The sequence below is a fragment of the Entelurus aequoreus genome, linkage group LG23 (genome assembly GCF_033978785.1).
Source record: "Entelurus aequoreus isolate RoL-2023_Sb linkage group LG23, RoL_Eaeq_v1.1, whole genome shotgun sequence".
NCBI lineage: Eukaryota > Metazoa > Chordata > Actinopteri > Syngnathiformes > Syngnathidae > Entelurus > Entelurus aequoreus.
Genome location: NC_084753.1, coordinates 7,508,398 through 7,534,934, shown reverse-complemented (window position 1 = coordinate 7,534,934; position 26,537 = coordinate 7,508,398). Strand labels below are relative to the sequence as shown.

General features: G+C 42.9%; 1 protein-coding gene across 2 annotated transcripts in view; it reads left to right on the top strand.

The window, feature by feature from the left end:
• Positions 1-13,274, top strand: part of LOC133641071 (synaptotagmin-14-like) — a 97,773-nt gene extending 84,499 nt beyond the window's left edge. For both annotated transcript variants that reach the window (XM_062034906.1, XM_062034905.1), the window contains one exon: positions 12,862-13,274. In XM_062034906.1, coding sequence (XP_061890890.1) covers positions 12,862-13,175 — 314 coding nt within the window. In that variant the 3' untranslated portion in view covers positions 13,176-13,274. The remainder of the gene's footprint in view (positions 1-12,861) is intronic.
• Positions 13,275-26,537: the final 13,263 nt, after the last annotated feature.

Genomic DNA, 26,537 nt, shown 5'->3' with positions numbered 1-26,537 from the left:
GGTTCTTGTTTTAGATCAGATTAACCACCTGCTAACATCATTAATTCACCTCAAAATATTTTGACACGAATGCAATCTTACCGTCAGAATGTCATTTAATAAATGTTTAACTTGAATTTATTTGCCAAAAGCCTGGCATCAACGTACTGTCAGTTTGTATTTTGCTAGTTGACCCGATCACTGAGCGTAGCACCTTTCAGGTGACCACTGTGGTTAACCCTTGTGTAATGTTCATATTGTTGTTACTCAGCCAGTGTTTGTGGGTCTGATGGACCCAGGATTCAGGATTCAGGATGCTTTAATATTGTCCATTCTTACATGTACAAGACACATAAGAACTGAAATGACATTTTGGGCACAGTCCCACTAAGTTACAGGGAGACAAGACTGGACCGCCAACGGATCAGCCACTTAAGGCGCTCCTTAAAAAAGGTGGAAAAAAGGTGATATTGGAAAAGGGGGGAAGAGTAAAAAAATATCAGTCAAAGGCTGGACCCTCGGGAGGGGGTCCAGACTGAGTCCAAGGGAAAAAATCTAATTTGCCATAGCACACATAAACATGTTACATATAATCACAACAACTTGCAACAGAGGGGGGGGGAGTTGGGACCCTGGAGGCCGGCCTGCTGCTATAAAGCACTACTCAGCCGTCCATCACCCCGAAGGGGAATCAAGCGGTGGTGAAGGCGTGGGGTGGGGGTGGGGAGTGTGTTTGTGTATATGCCCATTGTCTTTGGGTGTAGTGGTGTTGTGTTCATAGGCCCGGCCGTTCTGCATGCAATGCAAGCAAAGTTCGACTTCCAGGTGTCGTTGAGGAGGGAGGGAGGTCAAAAGCGTCCATCTTTGAAAGTCCTCAGGGGATGTTTACAGAACAGCCCGTTCTTGTCCTCAAGGCCATTCAAGGGAGTCAGATCGTAGATAAGGATTTTAGTTTTTCCTCGAGCAGACATTACAATGGCTTGCCTGTTCTATTCGTCCATGTTGGCTCTCATATCCAATTTTTCCTTTTCAGCAAGCTTCTCCATGATGTGATCCATCTTGCGATTCAGTTCAGAAATCGCCCCAGACTTTGATCCCACAGCCCGGCCCAAACCTTCCATTGCGACGAACAGCCTTTGGGCTCCTTTAGTGGCTGCCATTTTCTTACGAATTTGACGATACACCAGAGCAATGCCCAGCCCAATCAGCAGGTGCCCCGCGATCAGGGTTCCAAAAAGGTAGATGTCTTCCACGTCCTCGATAGAAAGGACTGAGAGGCACATGATTCTCCATTTGTCCCAGGAATCTCTCACGTACCCCGCAGCAATGGTTCCATCAGGGCAGCCAGGCTCCCCAGAACCTCTTTTCCTCGCAGAAAAGATTTTGTGATTAATCACGAGGTGATGCCTTAAACTTGATACACACACACACATTTTTAGTAGATCAGGCCCTAATTTCAACAGACACTTTATTTTGGAAATATCTTTTTCAAGCAAAATGTGTCTAGATTTAAAAGTTGAACTACAGAGTTTATGAATTTAATCAATTGTTATTCTTAAATAGCATCTTCATGTTTTTTAGTCGTCCTTGAAAGGGGAACTACTCTTATTTTGGAATGTTGCCTATCGTCCACAATCATGATCTAAAGACGTAACGACAGATGTCTTTTTTTTTTAATGCATTCTAACTCTTAAATAAACGTAAATAAAAGTCCACCTACAGCAGAGCCAATGGAAGGTTCTCTATTCCGCTCATAAAACCCAATAGAAAAAGCGCCAACAATACTTTATTTACATTTGGTGACTTACATCATGTATATATTACATGTTATTATGAATGTTACTAGATACTACATATATACTTACATCATGTATATATTACATGTTATTATGAATGTTACTAGATACTACATATATACTTACATCATGTATATATTACATGTTATTATGAATGTTACTAGATACTACATATATACTTACATCATGTATATATTACATGTTATTATGAATGTTACTAGATACTACATATATATTTACATCATGTATATATTACATGTTATTATGAATGTTACTAGATACTACATATATACTTACATCATGTATATATTACATGTTATTATGAATGTTACTAGATACTACATATATACTTACATCATGTATATATTACATGTTATTATGAATGTTACTAGATACTACATATATACTTACATCATGTATATATTACATGTTATTATGAATGTTACTACATGACATATATATGTATATATTACATGTTATTATGAATGTTACTACATGACATATATACTTACACCATGTATATATTACATGTTATTATGAATGTTACTACATGACATATATACTTACATCATGTATATATTACATGTTATTATGAATGTTACTACATGACATATATACTTACATCATGTATATATTACATGTTATTATGAATGTTACTACATGACATATATACTTACATCATGTATATATTACATGTTATTATGAATGTTACTACATGACATATATACTTACATCATGTATATATTACATGTTATTATGAATGTTACTACATGACATATATACTTACATCATGTATATATTACATGTTATTATGAATGTTACTACATGACATATATACTTACATCATGTATATATTACATGTTATTATGAATGTTACTACATGACATATATACTTACATCATGTATATATTACATGTTATTATGAATATTAGTACATGACATATATACTTACATCATGTATATATTACATGTTATTATGAATGTTACTACATGACATATATACTTACATCATGTATATATTACATGTTATTATGAATGTTACTACATTAAATATATACTCACATCATGTATATATTACATGTTATTATGAATGTTACTAGATACTACATATATACTTACATCATGTATATAAAACCTTAATGGAGGTGTTTGGATGTTTTTAAGGGCTTTATAGGCAGAATATAACTTTTGATTGCATGTATTTAATATTTAGAATGCTTTTTTTTTTTAAAAACAACATCCGTCGTCATGTTTCATTTTGATTGTGAAGGAAATTCCCCACAAAAGCAGTTCTCTTTTAAATGCAGGAAATAGTCACATCTGGTGATCCGTTAAAAAAAAAGACCTTTGTGCAGAATCCTGATTGACTTTGTGCGTCTTACAAAGGCGAAGCAGCGTGGTGGATGATGCACAGCAATTTCACAGCTCCTTTTTTGATCATTTCCCCAAACAGTATCACGTCAAATGAAGCATGCGTCTTAGTCCCTCTCATTCGGCAACAATGGCGTGGCTGCGAGTGACCACTTAAGACATCCACGCCTCTTCACAGCCCATTCAGCAGCCCTCAGAAAAGAAATCAAGGCTATTTTTTTTTTTTTCCACTGTGCTTTTATGTGAAAGGGTGCGAGTGAACGTGTGATTGAAGGCTGTGAGCCTTGCAAGGCAGCTGGCACTCAAACACCATGAAAGACTCGGCACTTGGTTCCGTCGACTCCTCTTAGACGCAGTAGGCAGCTTTATTGTGGAGTGAAGTTGTAATGTGGGGGTTAGTGATTGTCTCATTTACTTTCATCTGCATGCGTGCCTTCACTTTATTTTCTATTTGCATGATAAAAAAATGCTAATGAAGAGCGGAAACTGAAACAGAATGAATGCTGCATCACTAAATGTTTCCTTTGTCTCCTTTGAGATTGGATGAAAACTTTTATTTGTTTCATTAAAATTGGTATTATTATGTATGTAAGTATATATATATATATATATACACACAGTGGTGGTCAAAAGTGTACATATACTTGTAAAGAACATCATGTCATGGCTGTCTTGAGTTTCCACTCTCGCTGGGAGGTCGACCGACGGCACGCTCACATAGTGGGGCTCGGATGAAGATTCAATGGCATTCCTCACGAAGGGTTAAGGAAAAGTAGCCGTCGCTCGCGTCTTTTTTGTGTGTTTTTTTTTTCTCGCCATCTCGGGTGATGCCAAAGTAAACCTGTCTCTCGGTGCATGGCGACATGTGTCCACTAGCCAAGCATACAGTGGCGATCAAAAGTGTACATACACTTGTAAAGAACATCATGTCATGGCTGTCTTGAGTTTCCAATCATTTTTTTGTGATGTAGTGATTGGAGCACATACTTGTTGGTCACAAAAAACATTCATGAAGTTTGCTTCTTTTTGGAATTTATTATGGGTCTACTGAAAATGTGAGGGTCAAAAGTATACATACAGCAATGTTAATATTTGCTTACATGTCCCTTGGCAAGTTGACCTGCAATAAGGCGCTTTTGGTAGCCATCCACAAGCTTCTGCTGGAATTTTTGACCACAAAATTGGTGCAGTTCAGCTAAATGTGTTGCTTTTCTGACATGGAGTTGTTTCTTCAGCATTGTCCACACTTTTAAGTCAGGACTTTGGGAAGGCCATTTTAAAACCTTCAGTCTAGCCTGATTTAGCCATTCCTTTACCACTTTTGAGGTGTGTTTGGGGTCATTGTCCTGTTGGAACACCCAACAAGACCCAACCTCCGGGCTGATGGTTTTAGCTTGTCCTGAACAATTTGGAGCTAATCCTCCTTTTTCATTGTCCCATTTAAAGCAGCAGTTCCATTGGCAGCAAAACAGGCCCAGAGCATAATACTAGCACCACCATGCTTGACGGTAGGGATGGTGTTCCTGGGATTAAAGGCCTCACCTTTTCTCCTCCAAACATATTGCTGGGTATTGTGGCCAAACAGCTCACTTTTTGTTTCATCTGACCACAGAACTTTCCTCCAGAAGGTCTTATCTTTGTCCATGTGATGTCAGATGGAACAAAAATGGAGCTGTTTGGCCACAATACCCAGCAAAATGAGGCCTTTAATCCCAGGACCACCATGCCTACCGTCAAGCATGGTGGTGGTAGTATGATGCTCTGGGCCTGTTTTGCTGACAATGGAACTGCTGCTTTAAATGGGACAATGTAAGCAAATATTAAAATTGTTGTATGTATACTTTTGACCCAGCACATTTGCTGTCATTTTCAGTAGACCCATAATAAATTCATAACTATTTAAATCAGTGCTGACCATGTTTTTGGAGTAGGAATCATTTTAGGACGAGGATGTCTAACGTGCTGCTTGAGGGTCGTCTGCAGCCTGCGGCTTGTTTTTTTTGGGTGTGTTTTTTTTTGGCCTGCGGCACATTCCAAAAATGAAGTTAAACAAGCAAATTACACCGAAACAAAAGCAAAAACAGAAGAAAAAAAAAATTTTAAAAAGTTGAAACGTTAATATAAATGACTTTAAGAGGGTTTGCCATAAAAAAAAAACCTAAGCTGTTTTATGTCCATCCTTCATCTTTGTTGGACCAGCCTTTGAGACAATTATGAATATTAAAGAGTTGTCATGATGTGGCCCTTGGTGGAAAAACTTGGGACACTCCATATTATTTAGTTCTTCCTCAAGCGCATGCACCAACTCTCGACTATATATTCGACTTTTTAATTATTTATTTATCACTTGTGTAATCCTGCTAACTGTTTGTCTCAATATTTGGTACCGGGGTCGCCTACCCGTCTGTCGCCATCGACCAGTCGATCTTTGGGACCCCGCCACTCGATCGCGGAAATGTTAGAAGAAAAAAAAAAAAATATACACTACCGTTCAAAAGTTTGGGGTCACATGTAAATGTCCTTATTTTTGAAGGAAAAGCACTGTACTTTTCAATGAAGATAACTTTAAACTAGTCTTAACTTGAAAGAAATACACTCTATACATTGCTAATGTGGTAAATGACTATTCTAGCTGCAAATGTCTGCTTTTTGGTGCAATATCTACATAGGTCCATTTCCAGCAACTATCACTCCAGTGTTCTAATGGTACAATGTGTTTGCTCATTGGCTCAGAAGGCTAATTGATGATTAGAAAACCCTTGTGCAATCATGTTCACACATCTGAAAACACTTTAGCTCGTTACAGAAGCTACAAAACTGACCTTCCTTTGAGCAGATTGAGTTTCTGGAGCATCACATTTGTGGGGTCAATTCAACGCTCAAAATGGCCAGAAAAAGAGAACTTTCATCTGAAACTCGACAGTCTATTCTTGTTCTTAGAAATGAAGGCTATTCCACAAAATTGTTTGGGTGACCCCAAACTTTTGAACGGTAGTGTATATATACATATATATTTACATCATCGCTCGCCTGCGACGGGAAGCTAAGAAGCCAGATACTAGAGTCCGTGAACATTGCTCCAAAGTATGGATTTTGTGTTGATTTATTGTGCATACATGTCATGATCCGTGGCCCGGATCATGTTTTGTTTAGTCATGTTCTGTTAGTTTTAGACTCCCTTAGTTCCGGTTTTGTTTGTTTTGGTCACCATGGGTACTGATTGGTTTCACCTGTCTCTGGTTAGTGTTCGGCACGTTTACCTCCTGTCAAGCACTAATCAGAGAGCTATTTATTCACGTTGCTCGCCACACTCTGTCTGGCTTTGTTGTTTGCTGTATGCAACGGACACGTAGGGTTATTTCTTGATTCCTGTGCTAAGTTGGTACCTTAGCTTCACGTGCGATCGTCACGCAGCCCTTTGGTTTGCATCCTGTTTTTTTGTAATGTGTATGATTTATGGAGAATAAATCATGTCCTACCTTCACGCTTTGTCCGGAGTTGTCCGTCTGCATCCCGGGAGAACGAACCCGCATAAAGATACGACCCCCACGTGACAATACAAAAGTCAACATTGACATGAAATATATGATAAAACAAGGCGGCAGCTGAAGTTGGACTCACACAGAAAAAAACCCGCCAGGTGAACAGCTGATCTGACGACTTCCGGCGCTGACGTAAGCTGACCCGCGTCCCAAACGTGACCACAGGATGGACACTACAGTACTAAGACTATAGTGGCCATAAACAGTTAGCTTCTACAGCTGCGGTGCCCAAAGTGCATTACAGGGGCCACCAGTGGGCCGTGACTTGTTTGTCATTGGCCCCTGGGCACATTACAGAAAACACTAGCAACAATTGGGAAAACCGCAAGAAGCTCAATGAGAGAAAAAACTTTGTCTCTAAAAAACAAAAACAAACCACAACAAAAAGACATAACATAGTTGACACGGGGGTAGATCTTGCTTTGGTTTTTGGTTAAGATGAGGGATCTTGGGCTGGAAAAGGTTAGTGACCACTGTTCTAATATTTTATATCAAAATAATGTGAATTTAACACAATGTACAGTGAAAGTAGTCTTTGCATTCAAAATGCCAGTATTCTATTGAGGAGCAGTAAAGACGGGTTTTGCCCAATGACCCGCCTGACTGCCCTTCACCCTTAATGGGATTTTACCAGCAGTCCACCTGTACCCACTGAGTTGTCCAGCATGTTTACGTCTCCATTTGCTGCTCAGCGGAGTCCAGATGGCTTTTAATCAGAACTGTAATAAAATTCTAATATATTGTCATATGCCAACAAAGTTCTCTCAACTAGAAGCTGACAGCTGTGGAGAAAGCATATATTTGTGATATTTGATAGTTTAGTATAACAATGTATTGTGTGATCATGCTAGTGGTACTACTGGTACTTTTCCACTCTGGAGATGTTCCGTTCCGTTGCCTTATTATCTGTTGTTGATTTCCATATTTGGTCCTAGAGCGTCCAGTGTCTGCACAAACATGATGAATCACTCCTCAAAAGGGAGGTTTGAGCCAGTTCTGTTCCGTGAAGGACACGGTCCCTCTTCTTATCGGCAGGTGCATCCTTCTCTGTAAGGGGGGGGGGGGGGGGGGGGGGGGGGGGCTTTCTTCTCACTATAAGAGTTAACTTCTTTTGTCTTACTTTTAGACCTCTTCTTGCTGATGCTATTGCTGCGTTGTAAGGGCTGGTCTCCTAAAGCTTTAGTAAAAAAAAACATGATATTGTATCATTCTGTCTCGGTGGTCCTTTTTACTCAACATATATGTCATCCAAAAGAACTTGGGAGTGACCAGTGTGTTTTATTCCCTGAGAGGAAGACTGCAACACAGCTTGTGCCACTGAACAGACATCCATAAGGAGGTAGAAAACAGACACACTAAGGAAATTGCAGCAAATCAGCACAAACATGATGAATCACTCTTTAAAAGGGAGGTTTGAGCCAGCTCTGTTCCGTGAAGAACACGGTCCCTCTTCTTATCGGCAGGTGCATCCCTCTCCTTAAGGTGGGGTTGCTTTCTAACTACAAGTTAACTTCTTTTGTCTTACTTTTAGACCTCTTCTTGCTGATGCTATTGCTGTGTTGTAAGGGCTGGTCTCCTAAAGCTTTAGCTTTACTAATATGTCTCGGTGGTTCTTTTTACTCGACATATATGTCATCCAAAAGAACTTGGGAGTGACCAGTGTGTTTTATTCCCTGAGAGGAAGACTGCAACACAGCTTGTGCCACTGAACAGACATCCATAAGGAGGTAGAAAACAGACACACTAAGGAAATTGCAGCAAATCAGCACAAACATGATGAATCACTCCTCAAAAGGGAGGTTTTTTCTGTGAAGGACACGGTCCCTCTTCTTATCGGCAGGTGCATCCCTCTCCGTAAGGGGGCGGGGGGCTGCCTTCTCACTATAAGAGTTAACTTCTTTTGTCTTACTTTTAGACCTCTTCTTGCTGGTGCTATTGTTAGGTTGTAAGGGCTGGTCTCCTAAAGCTTTAGCTTTACTATTATGTCTTGGTGGTTCTTTTTACTCGACATATATGTCATCCAAAAGAACTTGGAGTTTATTCCCTGAGAGGAAGACTGCAACACAGCGTGTGCCACTGAACAGACATCCATAAGGAAGAGGAACACAGACACACTCAGGAAAATTGCAGCAAATCAGCACAAACATGATGAATCACTCCTCAAAAGGGAGGTTTGAGCCAGTTCTGTTCCGTGAAGGAGACGGTCCCTCTTCTTATCGGCAGGTGCATCCCTCTCTGTACGGGGGGGGGGGCTGCCTTCTGCCTTCTCACTATAAGAGTTAACTTCTTTTGTCTTACTTTTAGACCTCTTCTTGCTGATGCTATGGTTGCGCTGTAAGGGCTGGTCTCCTAAAGCTTTAGTAAAAAAAAACCTTAATATTGTATCATTCAGTCTCGGTGGTTCTTTTTACTCAACATATATGTCATCCAAAAGAACTTGGGAGTGACCAGTGTGTTTTATTCCCTGAGTGGAAGACTGCAACACAGCTTGTGCCACTGAACAGACATCCACAAGGAGGTAGAAAACCGACACACTAAGGTAAATTGCAGCAAATCAGCGCAAGAATGATGAATTTAGAATAATTATTCATACACACACATTGCTATGAAGCATTTTTTTGTTCTTGTTCTAGTCCTTTCAAGTAGCGTGTCTGTGTCAGCCTGTGCCTATAGGCAGACATTAACTTTGGTCCATTTTTATCATTACCAGTATCTTCAGGTGAGACGCAGTTGCATAGCAACAAGACCGCGGAAAGACTTCTTGCACCCTTTGAGCGCTCGTCTTTGTTATCAGGACACGCTCACTGGGAGCTCGGCGTTTGATCGGGAGAGAAAAACATCCTTTGCCGTCTGCGTCGCACAGAACAAATGTGAGAAATATACTTTTTTTTTTCTCTCGCAAAGGCTGCAGGAAGGATTTCATTCCAACTGGAGAGAGATAAATATATGTGGGCCATTGCTTAGTCCGGTGACAAAACACCAACCAAAAGAAGTCTGAAAGTTACTTGGTTTTGGTGCTTGCCCCTGCTTCCCATGTGCCACATTGTTGGGTCGCAAGCACCCCCTACAGGAGGTCTGTCCAAGTGGCGGCCCCCGGGCCACACCCGGCCTGACAAAGCTTTTCATTTGGCCCTCAAGTAGGCTTGAAGAAACCATGACAACTAGGGTTGCTCATGTGTGCAGTACTCCTGCCCCCCCACAGGGGGCAACAACGAGTAGAAGAAGACTACTCATTCAAATCTAAATAAATTGCGAAAATCAGACTTTTGTCTTGCTGAAATAAGCAGGGGCGTCCATGGTAACGTTGCTTGGATGGCAACATATGTTGCTCCAAAAGCTGTATGTACCTTTCAGCATTAATGGTGCCTTCACAGATGTGTAAGTTAATTTGAAATGTGGACTCATCAGACCACAGAACACTTTTCCACTTTGCATCAGTCCATCTTAGATGAGCTCGGGGCCCAGCGAAGCGTTTCTGGGTGTTGTTGATAAATGGCTTTGGCTTTGCATAGGAGAGATTTAACTTGCACTTACAGATGTAGCGACCAACTGTAGTTACTGACAGTGGTTTTATGAAGTGTTCCTGAGCCCATGTGGTGATATCCTTTACACACTGATGTCACTTTTTGATGCAGTACTGCCTAAGGGATCGAAGGTGCGTAATATCATGGCTTACGTGCAGTGATTTCTCCAGATTCTCTGAACCTTTTGATGATATTACGGCGCGTAGATGGTGAAATCCCTAAATTCCTTGCAATAGCTGGTTGAGAAATGTTGTTCTGAAACAATTTGCTCAGGCATTTGTTGACAAAGTGGTGACCCTCGCCCCGTCCTTGTTTGTGAATGACTGAGCATTTCATGGAAGCTGCTTTTATACCCAATCATGGCACCCACCTGTTCCCAATTAGCCTGTTCACCTGTGGGATGTTCCAAATAAGTGTTTGATGAGCATTCCTCAACTTTATCAGTATTTATTGCCACTTGTGCCAGCTTTTTTGAAACATGTTGCAGGCATCAAATTCCAAATGAGCTAATATTTGCAAAAAAATAACACAATTTTCCAGATTGAACGTTAAATATCTTGTCTTTGCAGTCTATTCAATTGAATATAAGGATTTGCAAATCATTGTATTCTCTTTTTATTTACCATTTACACAACGTGACAACTTCACTGCTTTTGGGTTTTTGTAGACGTGTAAAGTAATAAAACTTAGAAAGGAACAAAATTCAAAAGAAAGAACGTCAATCCTCAACAAAACTTCTGGAGCTTCTGTTTCTTCATGCTGTTAACTATCTGCACACGCTGGAAACGAGTAGCGAGGGCAGAATAATGCATTTATTGACAGTGCCGTGTGAAAGCCGATGTGTTTACTTTGTACTGAAGTAAAGGTAGTCTCTAAGGAATATAACCTGCGGTGGCACTTTATGACCAAACATTTAAGTTTGGATGTGCGGCCCCTCAGCCCTAGGGCTCTTGACACTGTGGCCCTCTTCATGATGTAGTTGAATAGCCCTGCCCTCGGTCGGTTTCTCATCGGTAGTCAGTGAGGTAATACCCTTTTCCACCACTGGTGGCAGTAATGACAGTCTCAAACAAATTCTGGAGCGAAAGTCACTAAAAAGTGTCTTCAGCGCAAAAATGATGACTAAAAATGTTGAAGCTGTATTTTCAATTGACAGTTTAGTTCAGAAACATTTATTGTTAATTGTGTTCATCTGTGTTAGCATGACATCATTGTATGTACAGCACAAGTATTTGTCATCAGTCCCTTTTGATTAGTACTTGTTTCTTTCATCAACCAGACTTAAGCCTAATGTTTATGTGGGAAATACATATTAATGATATGTTGCTTTCATTTGAAAATGTTGCAAAGTGTAAGTAGGTACACCATATTGCCAAAAGTATTTGGCCACCTGCCTTGACTCACATATGAACTTGAAGTGCCATCCCATTCCTAACCCATAGGGTTCAATATGACCTTTTGCAGCTATTACAGCTTCAACTCTTCTGGGAAGGCTGTCCACAAGGTTGCCGAGTGTGTTTAGAGGAATTGTCCACCATTCTTCCAAAAGCGCATTGGTGAGGTCACACACTGATGTTGGTGGAGAAGGCCTGGCTCTCAGTCTCCCTTCTAATTCATCCCAAAGGTGTTCTATCGGGTTCAGGTCAGGACTCTGAGCAGGCCAGTCAAGTTCATCCACACCAGACTCTGTCATCCATGTCTTTGTGCACTGGTGCACAGTCATGTTGGACGAGGAAGGGGCCCGCTCCAAACTGTTCCCACAAGGTTGGGAGCATGGAATTGTCCAAATTGTTTTGGTATCCTGGAGCATTCAAAGTTCCTTTCACTGGAACTGAGGGGCCAAGACCAACTCCTGAAAAAACAACCCCACACCATAATTCCTCCTCCACCAAATGTCACACTCGGCACAATGCAGTCCGAAATGTCGCGTTCTCCTGGCAACCTCCAAACCCAGACTGGTCCATCAGATTGCCAGATGGTAAAGTGTGATCCATCAGTCCAGAGAAGGCGTCTCCACTGCTCTAGAGTCCAGTGGTGATGTCCTTTACACCACTGCATCCCACGCTTTGCATTGGACTTGGTGATGTATGGCTTAGATGCGGCTGCCCGGCCATGGAAACCCATTCCATGAAGCTCTCTGCGTACTGTACGTGGGCTAATTGGAAGGTGACATGAAGTTTGGAGCTCTGTAGCAAGTGACTGTGCAGAAAGTCTTTGCACTATGCTGACCTCTCTGTCAGTTTACCTGGCCTACCACTTGGTTGCTGTTGTTCCCAAACTCTTCACTTTCCTTATAATAAAGTTGACTTTGGAATATTTAGGAGCGGCTGGATTTGTTGCATCCTATGACAGTTCCACGCTGGAAATCACTAAAAGCGGCCCATTCTCTCACAAATGTGTGTAGAAACAGTCTCCATGCCTAAGTGCTTGATTTGATACACCGGGCCAAGTGATTAGGGCACCTGATTCTCATCATTTGGATGGGTGGCCAAACACTTTTGGCAATATAGTGTATGTTGGATATGATTACAATCAAGAGTGAGATGACTAATTCAGTGTTATTTGATTGGGAAAAGTGGGAAAGTTGGGTGTTATGGTCCAAAAGGTGAGACCACATACATGACTTGTATTTCTGGCTTCTTCATGCAGACACCTATGTCAAGCTGACCTTACTGAACTCCATGGGCCAGGAGATGTCCAGGTGCAAGACCTCCATCTGCCGGGGCCAGCCCAACCCCACCTACAAGGAGACCTTTGTCTTCCAGGTGGCCCTCTTCCAGCTGTCCGACGTCACGCTCATCCTGTCCGTCTACAACAAGCGCAGCATGAAGCGCAAGGAGATGATCGGCTGGATCTCCCTGGGCCTCAACAGCTCCGGCGAGGAGGAGCTCAGCCACTGGACTCTGATGAAGGAGTCCAAAGGACAGCAGGTCTGCCGCTGGCACAGTCTGCTGGAGTCTTAGCGGCAGGACGGACTTCACACGTGGTCTCAGCAGGGTAAGGAATACAATCCTGAGAAGTGGGGGTGGTGGAAGGAGCACAACCAAGTCCTTGTGTCTGGGTCACAACCAGGTTCTTGTGTCTGAGTCACAACCAGGTTCTTGTGTCTGGGTCACAACCAGGTTCTTGTGTCTAGGTCACAACCAGGTTCTTGTGTCTGGGTCACAACCAGGTCCTTGTGTCTGGGTCACAACCAGGTTCTTGTGTCCGGGTCACAACCAGGTCCTTGTGTCTGGGTCACAACCAGGTTCTTGTGTCTGGGTCACAACCAGGTCCTTGTGTCTGGGTCACAACCAGGTGCTCGTGTCTGGGTCACAACCAGGTCCTTGTGTCCGGGTCACAACCAGGTCCTCGTGTCTCGGTCACAACCAGGTTCTCACAACCAGGTTCTTGTGTCTGGGTCACAACCAGGTTCTTGTGTCTGGGACACAACCAGGTTCTTGTGTCTGGGTCACAACCAGATCCTTGTGTCTAGGTCACAACCAGGTTCTCAGAACCAGGTTCTTGTGTCTGGGACACAACCAGGTTCTTGTGTCTGGGTCACAACCAGATCCTTGTGTCTCGGTCACAACCAGGTTCTCACAACCAGGTTCTTGTGTCTGGGACACAACCAGGTTCTTGTGTCTGGGTCACAACCAGATCCTTGTGTCTAGGTCACAACCAGGTTCTTGTGTCTGGGTCACAACCAGGTCCTTGTGTCTGGGTCACAACCAGGTTCTTGTGTCTAGGTCACAACCAGGTCCTTGTGTCTGGGTCACAACCAGGTTCTTGTGTCCGGGTCACAACCAGGTCCTTGTGTCTGGGTCACAACCAGGTTCTTGTGTCTGGGTCACAACCAGGTCCTTGTGTCTGGGTCACAACCAGGTTATTGTGTCTGAGTCACAACCAGGTTCTTGTGTCTGGGTCACAACCAGGTTTTTGTGTCTAGGTCACAACCAGGTCCTTGTGTCTGGGTCACAACCAGGTTCTTGTGTCCGGGTCACAACCAGGTCCTTGTGTCTGGGTCACAACCAGGTTTTTGTGTCTGGGTCACAACCAGGTCCTTGTGTCTGGGTCACAACCAGGTCCTTGTGTCTGGGTCACAACCAGGTTCTTGTGTCTGGGTCACAACCAGGTTCTCACAACCAGGTTTTTGTGTCTGGGTCACAACCAGGTCCTTGTGTCTGGGTCACAACCAGGTCCTTGTGTCTGGGTCACAACCAGGTTCTTGTGTCTGGGTCACAACCAGGTTCTTGTGTCTCGGTCACAACCAGGTTCTCACAACCAGGTTCTTGTGTCTGGGTCACAACCAGGTTCTTGTGTCTGGGACACAACCAGGTTCTTGTGTCTGGGTCACAACCAGGTTCTTGTGTCTGGGTCACAACCAGGTTCTCACAACCAGGTTTTTGTGTCTGGGTCACAACCAGGTCCTTGTGTCTGGGTCACAACCAGGTCCTTGTGTCTGGGTCACAACCAGGTTCTTGTGTCTGGGTCACAACCAGGTTCTCACAACCAGGTTCTTGTGTCTGGGTCACAACCAGGTTCTTGTGTCTGGGTCACAACCAGGTTCTTGTGTCTGGGTCACAACCAGGTTCTCACAACCAGGTTCTTGTGTCTGGGTCACAACCAGGTTTTTGTGTCTGGGTCACAACCAGGTCCTTGTGTCTGGGTCACAACCAGGTCCTTGTGTCTGGGTCACAACCAGGTTCTTGTGTCTGGGTCACAACCAGGTTCTCACAACCAGGTTTTTGTGTCTGGGTCACAACCAGGTCCTTGTGTCTGGGTCACAACCAGGTCCTTGTGTCTGGGTCACAACCAGGTTCTTGTGTCTGGGTCACAACCAGGTTCTTGTGTCTCGGTCACAACCAGGTTCTCACAACCAGGTTCTTGTGTCTGGGTCACAACCAGGTTCTTGTGTCTGGGACACAACCAGGTTCTTGTGTCTGGGTCACAACCAGGTTCTTGTGTCTGGGTCACAACCAGGTTCTCACAACCAGGTTTTTGTGTCTGGGTCACAACCAGGTCCTTGTGTCTGGGTCACAACCAGGTCCTTGTGTCTGGGTCACAACCAGGTTCTTGTGTCTGGGTCACAACCAGGTTCTCACAACCAGGTTCTTGTGTCTGGGTCACAACCAGGTTCTTGTGTCTGGGTCACAACCAGGTTCTTGTGTCTGGGTCACAACCAGGTTCTCACAACCAGGTTCTTGTGTCTGGGTCACAACCAGGTTCTTGTGTCTGGGACACAACCAGGTTCTTGTGTCTGGGTCACAACCAGGTTCTTGTGTCTGGGTCACAACCAGGTTCTTGTGTCTGGGTCACAACCAGGTTCTTGTGTCTGGGTCACAACCAGGTTCTTTTCACCGACAGTGAGGTCTGGAAACTGTACCGAAGTCTCATTGGTGTATTCTCAGCCATTTAAAAAGCACACTTTCTCAGCAAAATACTTACTAGGTGGAATGTAGGACAATAATAAGGCACAGGAATATAAAATAGTACAACATTCCAATGTGGATGAGCAAATGAAAGGTGAAATAGTTTGCTGGAGTCCCAGACTGGTGTCATGTCATATGGTGCACTAAATGAGCCACTCATCCAGGTCAGGTCTACCGTGGTTCTTAAGACTAAAAAGTGCCTGCTTAGAGGAGCCATAGTGTCACTAACTAGTTCTCTTAATGCAGGGGTGTCCTAACTTTTGGACTTGGGGGCCGCATTGGACTAAAACTGTTGTGCCGGGGCCCAAAGCTGATTAACATAGCAGTTGGTTATTTATGCCTCATATAACGTACACTTATTCAGCCTGTTGTTCACTATTCTGTAGACATTTTAAATTGCCTTTCAAATGTCTATTCTTGCTGTTGGCTTTTATCAAATACATTTCCCCAAAAAATGCGACTTATACTCCAGTGCGACTTATATATGTTTTTTCCCTTATTTATTGTGCATTTTCGGCCGGTGCGACTTATACTCGGAAAAATACGGTACACATACAGTATATACACATATATGTATAAACACTTATAAAGCCTATACATATTAATATGTATACAGTATATATACACACGTGTATATATATATATATATATATGTAATAACTACAGATGTCCGATAATATCGGTCTGCCGATATTATTGGCCGATAAATGCGTTAAAATGTAATATCGGAAATTATCGGTATCGGTTTTTTTATTATCAGTATCGGTTTTTTTGTTTTGTTTTGTTTTGTTTTTGTTTGTTTTATTAAATCCACATAAAAAACACAAGATACACTTACAATTAGTGCACCAAACCAAACAACCTCCCTCCCCCCATTTACACTCATTCACACAAAAGGGTTGTTTCTTTCTGTTATTAATATTGTGGTTCCTACATTATATATCAATATATATCAATACAGTCTGCAAGGGATACAGTCCGTAAGCACACATGATTGTGCGTGCTGCTGCTCCACTAATAGTACTAACCTTTAACACTTCATTTTACTAATTTTCATTAATTACTAGTTTCTATGTAACTGTTTTTATATTGTTTTACTTTCTTTTTTATTCAAAAAATGTATTTATCTTATTTTATTTTATTCATTTTTTTAAAAAGTACCTTATCTTCAGCATACCTGGTTGTCCAAATTAGGCATAATAATGTGTTAATTCCACGACTGTATATATCGGTTGATATCGGTATCGGTAATTACAGAGTTGGACAATATCGGCATATCGGATATCGGCAAAAAGCCATTATCGGACATCCCTAGTAATAACAATGTAATGACAATGTAATAACAATGTAATGACAATGTAATGACAATTGAAAGATATATATATATCTTCATATATCAATATTTTGTGTTACTTATTAATTTTCATAGTCATATTACATATAGCTAATGTTCCATATTGTACTCTTTGCTTTTCTTTTCATCCCATGACAAAGTGCTCGCACTTGGGCCGGCCTTGAAGTAGAAGGCAGAGAGGAGGAATTCCTCCTTCCTGTGCTTCCCAGGCCGACTCAAGATAAGAGACAATGAGCATGTGTTTGAGGTGAGACAAGTGAGGGCGGGGGGAGATACTGAAGAGGAGAGGGCTTTCCGGGAAGTTTTCAGATCAACCTGGGCTGCGCATTTGTATGTGTTGTTCGAGGCTGGTCTCATTATTGCCAAAGCTTTGACAATAAAATTACAAAATACCTATTCTGTGATTGGTGTATATTCGAGTTCAGTTGATATGTCATTAAGGAACTTGGGACTGACCAGCGTTTTACATCCCACTTGGAGGAACATCTGGTCAAACGCAACAATTTGGGGGCTTCGTCCGAGATGACACGCTGACAATTGGACCTTCTCTTGCAATCTTCTGGACAGACTCACATGGCCAAAACATAATTCAAGGTAAGCAGAACCTTTCTTTTTAGATAAAATCTGCATTAGGAGTCTGCCCAGAAGTCTGTAAGTTAAACACTGCTTTGTACCCCAGACACAGAATGGTGATTTTGATAGATTGATTGCATTTTTGCCGAGCCTGCCATTGCATTAAAATTGTAAATAAGTGGTCAACTCACGTCATTGTGTCTCGATTACCGTGACGGGCAGTTTCATTGACGAGTGAACTAATAGTTGGGTGTGGCTCACCCTGGGTAGTTGGTCGCCGCCTAAAAGAGTAACGGGTTGGATGCCCATCATATGGTACAGTAAATACTCCCCGGTTGTGAGATCCCTGTTGACATTTTTATGTGCACACAAATTAAGGATGGGTCGGAGGCCATTTGTAAAATACAATAAATACTCCCTGGTTGCGAGTTCCCTACGGCATTAACGTGTGCGTTAAAATTAAGAAACGTACGGGAGGAGGCCCTTCTGTACCATATGATAAATTCCACGGCTGGAGGCCATTTGTAATAAATACAATAAAGATTCCCCGGTTGTGAGGTCCCGGCGACACTTTAGTGTGCGCTAAAATTAAGGAAAAATAGACACAATGGCCAAGGAGTGTGACAGAAAAGAATGTGATGACGGCTGGGGAAAATGTGATGAATCATTACTGTTTAATAATCCATTGAATGCACTGTTGTCGACAATGGAATTAGCAGGTAAAGTTTAAAAAGAAAAAAAAAAAAAAGAGAAAAAAAGAAAAAAAAAAAAAGAAAAGAGAACGTTCCTTGAAAGGGTTAAGAGGGAGTTTACAATACTCGAAAAGTTGTGAACTCAAACGTCTGGTAAAATAAAAAATAAAATAAAAAAGTAACTGGAAGTTTTATGGTAAAGTGAAACGCAGAGAGAGTGCTTACGTGTGCGTGGGTGTGTGTGCGTAGGGCTGTAGGCACTTGCTTGTGTGTGCGTGAGTGCTTACACGTGCTTGTGTGTGTGCGCGCGCTGGTGAAAATGGAACAGAGTTGGTGCTCGAGAATTTAAGAGTTTGGCGTATGATAAAAGTAAACGGGGATTACGTGGAAAAACGAAATGCAGCAAAAGAACCGATGATTAATGAGACAAATAGGACAGACTAGACTGATTGGTGTTTTGCCTGCCGCGCATGCGCAAGACAATTCAAACGACCCGCCCAGACTTTGACTAGGCCACCGCCCCCTACTCCAGTGAGAAGGAGAGAGAGAGAAAAAGAGAGCAGGTGAAGGAAGATTGAGGGAGAAGAGGATGGTTTGAGAAAATATGGGAAAAGGATGTTTATAACCTTACGTTATGTGAATGGTTTCTAGGAGAACAGAAAATAGAAACATTGTGTGAAGTGTAAGGAAGAGATGGATACAGGATGTTGTTTGTAAAGGAAAACGAAAGTGAAGAAAAGATGAGAAAGTGACAAATGAAGGTATTCGTAAATGGTATGCTGTTGATTGTGGTTAGCTGCAAGTTTGTTTATTTGTTTGTTTGTTTAGTTGTTTGAGTGAAATGGGAAGAAATCAATAGGAGACTTTAGAAGCATTTTGTATCGTTGTGTTTCCACACAAGATGGCAAAAATACAGAACAACAAGTAGGATTAATGGCTGAATCTTCGACCTCACCGATAACACCATACGTTACAAACATAGCTACTGCTATGCGCAGTCTCTTTCCTCAAGATGAGGATGATAAGGCTAATGACAGAGCAGCAAGGAAGCAACTCCTTAATTTACAGATCGCTGAAAATAAAAGGTTAAAAGAACCAAAAGGTCAAAGATCAGCTAGGATATATTCAGCAGTGGGTGACCTTGCTTTTGAGTTCCAACAGGTGGAGGAAAGAATCCTCAACAGACGTGCGACCAGACGGTTGGAATCGGGTGGTGGACAACACGATGCTTCAAAGCCAGTCCGGGGTGGAAACTGTTTCGGCTGTGACCAGCCTGGTCACTGGAGTCGTGAACATTTTCGAACGGGAAAGGTTCCGTAGTGCCAACAAACGAACACAAAAGCGTGGCAAAGGACGCCCACCGCAGGAGCCCCAGCAGGAGATACAGACTGGCCCCCTGCTGGACATGAGTGTCAACGACAATGTTATCAGTTCGTGATTGACACTGGCGCCACCCATTCGATTCTGAATGCAGAGGTACCAAAGAAACTGTGTGCTTCCTCTTTAAAGGTCGAAGGCTTCGCTGGGGTCACAAGGTTACCTGTCACCAAACCACTTCCGGTTCAGATTGCTGGACCTCCTTTACAGACTGTACCCTGACATTCAAATCGCACAGAAGGAACATTCCTGGTGTTACCTGACGGCTCAACCACCAAGCTGCGACACCACTACCAAGGCTCCTACCACAGCCTGAAACAACAGGAATGGCTGACATCCAACTGCTCTAACAGTGAAAACCCTGACTGGCTGAGATGCTTCCGTGTGTTCTGCCACCCGACTCGCCATATGTTATGATCACCAGTTAGACACTCATACCAGGAGACCTTTGACTCCTTTGTATATTTATATATGTTGGAACTCATGGTGTGGTTGCTCATGTTGACCTATCTTTGCAACAGCTAGCATGATATAAGATGGACACAATTGATGTCCCAAATTGTTCCCTTGCTCTCTGTCTCACCTACAAAACCAGAGAACTTAGGTGCAATGATAAGACACGGCGTAGCTGCCAAACATTACACCGACACCCAAATACCACATTTTCAATTGTTTAGGTTTAGCACATAGTTGTGTTAAACACATAACTATGGGCTGCACTTTAGACACCTGTAGGCTACGAGGAGCTAGCAGCTACACAACAGCTGAGCTAAAACGACACATTACACATTTAAGCATATCAAATAATTATAGTTGCTCATTACATACACATAGTTGTCAAGACAGAAGTCTGATAGAAAGTATTCAGTAACAAACGTGTCTGCATCATTCAACTTTCTACAACATGAGCTTGACTTAATGAATTATTGGGGCCACCAGGTGTGGTAAAAATTCAAAATACTATTGCTAAAGCATCCGCCATAAGGGTAGTATTTTTCTAGTATTGGTGACAATATAAATATAAGCATATTTGTTACTTTCACCATATTGAATAAGTTACATAAAAGCTAGGGTTTAGTTGAGTTTGAGTTAATTGTGATATTGCTAAGGGGTCCCCTACCCTAACACCACCCCCCAGTGGACCATAGAGGCTAAAGAGACAATCATTGACCTCAAACATGACCTGTCCTCCGCTACTTGACTATTAGCTGACCTTTTTCTTAGATGTTTCTGAAAGTGATAGTATGACTAACACAGTCCTTTTTTCAGAAACAGAAGGGGGTGAGTGAGGGTGGATACAGACTCCTTGGAACAAAATCGACAATCATCCGACTCTGACACATTCCATAGTTTTAACGTTTTTCCCGTGGGTAAGAAGTTATAACTAATTTTAATTTGAAAATAACGATTTTACACATCGATAGTAGTTAAGTAGATCAAATTTAGAATAGGGAGGAGGTGAGGGTGAATCATGTATAGTCTTTGATTTCACTGATATGATCAATACGGTACAAGGGAAAAGGTACGTACTGACTTGTGTTGACAATTACAGTGGTTGGCCGGAAGCAACAACAGCCTCAAAAGAGGATGCAACATCAGTAATTAAATGACTTGTTAATGACCTAGTACCCCGACATGGTTTCCCCAAAAAGATTAGGTCAGACAACGGCAACCATTTAAAAAAAAAATAAAAATAAAAAAAAAACCTCACTTATCCTTGGTCGAAAAGGCTTTCGGACTAGAACACAGGTTTGGGGTACCATCCTGAGTCCCAAGGTAAGGTTGAAAGGATGGACCAGAACATTAAAAACTAATTGGCTCAAATCTGTGCACAGACCAAATTTAATTGGATTGACATGTTGCAATTAGCGTTAATGATCATTCGAAGGTCCGTGAATAAAACTGTTTTACCGCCCTTTGAGTTTTTTCACCCTATAAGCTGCATACAGGTCAGCCATTCACAGGACCAGCAGCCCCCCATGGAAGGAGGACTCAGCGTAAAACCAAAATGGTATTTTACACAAAAAATGCAGAATTTGTGTGCCAGTTCTTCTGTACAGATACGAGGATGACAGCCCGCCACTCCAGATTCCCTTCCGGCCGCTGAGAGGGTCAAGATCAAGGTCATCAAACGCAAGTGGACGGAGCCCAGGTGGTCCCTTCAAGGTCGTGGAACGGACGTCTCACGCCCTTCGACTAGCTGGAAAAGGGGACACCTGGTACCACCTCTCCCTCTACACTCCTGCTGAAGAACCTGACAGATTACCAGCGGATGTCATTGCTGACATCGCCACTACATCTGCCCCACTCGACCCCCAGCAGCGCCTTTTGAGCCTGAGGCAGCTGAAGAAGAACGGGAGCAGAAAACGACTCATTTTTAGTGTCATAGAAGAGCGAGGCTTTAATTACACACACATAATCCTACAGCCCAGAAGACGACGCTGAGAGAGAGATTTTCTACCTATATTACTCTTTTTAACTTCTATATTGTATATCCTTATTTGAGACCAGCCTTTATACTCGAAGTTATCCAATTTCTCTTGCTTGTTTTCAACATAACTATCTGTGTCGTTATATTAAGTGAAAAGTTTGATGTTTATCCCCGTTTCGTTACCTGAATTACACTGATTTTGATAGACGAAAAGCAGGATGTCACACCCGGTAGTGTTCCCTGACGGACTGGTGCTTGGGCGTGTTCTACTGTCTTTGTGTCTCAGTTCTTCCTTCCTGACGACAGTGACTGACAAGTGTCTAAGAACAAACAGCCGACTTTAAATAGACTGGGTCAAAGAGGATAGCAAGACTTATTTTTTGACCTATGCAGTGTGATTAATTACGGGGGACACAATAGCTATTACCGTGGTAATAACCTCTATATTTGGTACGACGCAACCTGAACCATTGGTGTCGGATGCAGACAACATACTATGGTAAGTGGTGCCCATCGTCCCTTTTATGTTGTTTTGGGGGTTGACCTGACTGATACAGACTCTAATTATTAAAATTAATGTCCTTGAGAGGGCGTTAACTACCTCTACACCCTCTGTAGCACCTAAAGTACCACCCCACCTTGGTGGTGTTTCAAAGGCTCTCACATCTGTGCGTGCTAATGACATCACCACCGAAGGCCTGGTAACTTTGACCTTAGGAGCGGGTACAGGTAAACCTGTGGCTCAGGTGGATGCCAAAACCTGGGTGACTGTGTTGCTTGTTCCGCTGGACGTCCTTTTCCCCACACTTACCCCGCTCCTTTTAAGTTGACTGACATAAATGGCTCAAACTGTCTTATTTCCTTGTTCTCTGAACCCACGCCACCAGGGTGCGATTTGTTGGCTAGTGTGTACCCTCCTGTTGACAATTCCACCCGACTTCTTCCATTTGTGGCCCAAAAGCTGAATTACACGTGTTTTCAATTCAAAGGACCCTCTTCGTCCCCCAACAAATTGGGTGACATTAACCCTTCCTGGTGCACCACACTGATAGATGGCTCAAGGATAGGCCCTTGGGCACGAGCTGACTTGTTCTGGTATTGTGGGGAGCACAGATTGTACATTAGAATCCCAACGTTATCCGTAGGGCTTTGTGCTATGGTTAAACTGGTGACCCCACTCACCAAATTAACACCCCTTGGAACTCCTGTCTCAGCGGCCTCTCTAACTTCTCGCCGACGCCGCCATGTTTTATCTCGGAGGAGTGTAAAGGGCTCCTTTGATCTGATGAGAAACCCTGATGGTGTTTACTTTGATGCAATTGGACAATCAAGAGGGGTCCCCTCACAACACAAATTGTGGTGTGAATCCTGTGCAGGTTTCGAGAACCTTCCTATCATTGGTGCTATTTTCCCTGTGACTGCTACTAAAAATGTAGAACGCATTAACTATGTTTTTTATAATCTGTTGAGACTGACCAACCTGACTCGTGACGCCGTTGAGGGACTTGCTGAACAACTTGCCCCGACCTCCCTCATGGCCATCCAGAACCGCATAGCCCTTGACCGCATCCTAGCCAAGGAAGAAGGTGTGTGTGTGCAATGTTTGGTGACCAATGCTGTACCTTCATTCCTAACAATGCTGCCCCCGATGGCTCGGTCAAGAGCGCCTTAGAAGGCCTCAGAGCCTAAGAACTTACTGAAGTTTCCGGTGTCTCTGACCCCTTTAAAGATTGGCTTCATAACACCTTTTGCAGGTGGTCTGACCTAATTAAGTCGGCCCTGGTCTCCATTGGAGTTTTCTTGGCCGTCATAACCTCATGCGGATGCTTTATTGCCCCTTGTGCTAGGTCTCTATGCACCCGCATCATTGTTAGAGCTGTCAAAGGTCAACCCCACCCTGGTTCTGGGCTTGCTATGTCACTGAAGGGGGTCAAGCATAGTGGTGACTTTCAGGGACTGTTAGTTTCCTTCCCTGACAATGACGACATTAACGTTGACTCCCTCCTTCTCTCTCCCATGTAACTATGGTTTGATTGTTTATCGATAGCTTGCTCGAAAACCAAAACAGCACCTAGTTTAATGTAGGGCGTGCTTTAGAGGTGTTGCTCTCGTAGGAGAGATCTTTTGGATAAGATCTGAAGGGGGAATTGAAAGATATATATATATCTTTCAATTATCAATATTTTGTGTTACTTATTAATTTTCATAGTCATATTACATATAGCTAATGTTCCATATTGTACTCTTTGCTTTTCTTTTCATCCCATGACAAAGTGCTCGCACTTGGGCCGGCCTTGAAGTAGAAGGCAGAGAGGAGGAATTCCTCCTTCCTGTGCTTCCCAGGCCGACTCAAGATAAGAGACAATGAGCATGTGTTTGAGGTGAGACAAGTGAGGGCGGGGGGAGATACTGAAGAGGAGAGGGCTTTCCGGGAAGTTTTCAGATCAACCTGGGCTGCGCATTTGTATGTGTTGTTCGAGGCTGGTCTCATTATTGCCAAAGCTTTGACAATAAAATTACAAAATACCTATTCTGTGATTGGTGTATATTCGAGTTCAGTTGATATGTCATTAAGGAACTTGGGACTGACCAGCGTTTTACATCCCACTTGGAGGAACATCTGGTCAAACGCAACACAATGTAATAACAATGTAATAACAATGTAATAACAATGTAATGACAATGTAATAACAATGTAATGACAATGTAATGACAATGTAATAACAATGTAATAACAATGTAATAACAGTTTCCTCAGTCATCCTCTGGTGCTCGGCGGCTGCTTTGCTGCACACAACTAATCCTTTGCCTTATTTGTCATTTCCTACATTTGTGTCAAATAAGCTGAATAGTAAACAGTGCAGATGCCTTCTTGGTTACAGAGAGCACACATGGTCAAGCACACTCCACCACCACCCTCTACCCCACACACACACACACCCTACCCCCCCACCACCCACCCCCGACAGGGAAAATCCCAGGTTGAGGGAGGAATTGTGTCAAGGAAACCAAATTCACTTCCTTACTTACACTTACTGTACTCTTTATTGTGGCTGTTGTGCATGTTTGCTAGTGTGGCTTTACTTTGTCACTGCTGGTCTGAAGTCTGGTGGTTGATTTACCAGCAGGCACACGTCATTGAATCAACCTTGACAACTTGTTGAATTAGGTACTGACGCTGGGCAACTCAAACATAACGTTGAAACAACATGCTTTTTGGCGACGTTTAATCAATGTCGGGTTCTGATGTGGATTTGACATTGAAATTTGGTCATTTCCCAACCAATATTCTACAACACTAATACAACGTTGAAACAACATGCTTTTTGACAACGTTTAAAGGCCTACTGAAAGCCACTACTAGCGACCACGCAGTCTGATAGTTTATATATCAATGATGAAATCTTAACATTGCAACACATGCCAATACGGCCGGGTTAACTTATAAAGTGACATTTTAAATTTCCCGCTAAATACCCGGCTGAAAACGTCTCGGTATGATGACGTATGCGCGTGACGTCATGGATTGAACGGAAGTATTGGGACACAATACAAACAGCGTCGGTTTTCATCTCAAAATTCCACAGTATTCTGGACATCTGTGTTGGTGAATCTTTTGCAATTTGTTTAATGAACAATGGAGACAGCAAAGAAGAAAGCTGTAGGTGGGATCGGTGTATTAGCGGCTGGCTGCAGCAACACAACCAGGAGGACTTTGAGTTGGATAGCAGACGCGCTATCCGACGCTAGCCGCCGACCGCACCGATGATCGGGTGAAGTCCTTCATCGCGCCGTCGATCGCTGGAACGCAGGTGAGCACGGGTGTTGATGAGCAGATGAGGGCTGGCGTAGGTGGAGCGCTAATGTTTTTAGCATAGCTCTGTCAAGGTCCCGTAGCTAAGTTAGCTTCAATGGCGTCGTTAGCAACAGCATTGCTAGGCTTCGCCAGGCTGGACAGCATTAACCGTGTAGTTACATGTCCATGGTTTGGTTCGGTGTCTCCTGATAGTAGAAGTAATAATAGTATTGTTGATCTTCTGTCTATCCTTCCAGTCAGGGGCATGTTTCTTCTGTTTCTATCCGCAGTTAAGCACGATGCTATCACGTTAGCTCCGAAGCTAAAGTGCTTCGCCGATGTATTGTCGTGGAGATAGAAAAGTCACTGTGAATGTCCATTTCGCGTTCTCGACTCTCATTTTCAAGAGGATATAGTATCCCAGGTGGTTTAAAATACAAATCCGTGATCCACAATAGAAAAAGGAGAGAGTGTGGAATCCAATGAGCCAGCTTGTACCTAAGTTACGGTCAGAGCGAAAAAAGATACACCCTGGCGTCCTGCACTGCACTCTAATCCTTCACTCTCACTTTCCTCATCCACGAATCTTTCATCCTGGCTCAAATTAATGGGGTAATCGTCGCTTTCTCGGTCCGAATTGCTCTCGCTGCTGGTGTCAACAAAGTTGCAAACTTTATCGTCGATGTTCTCT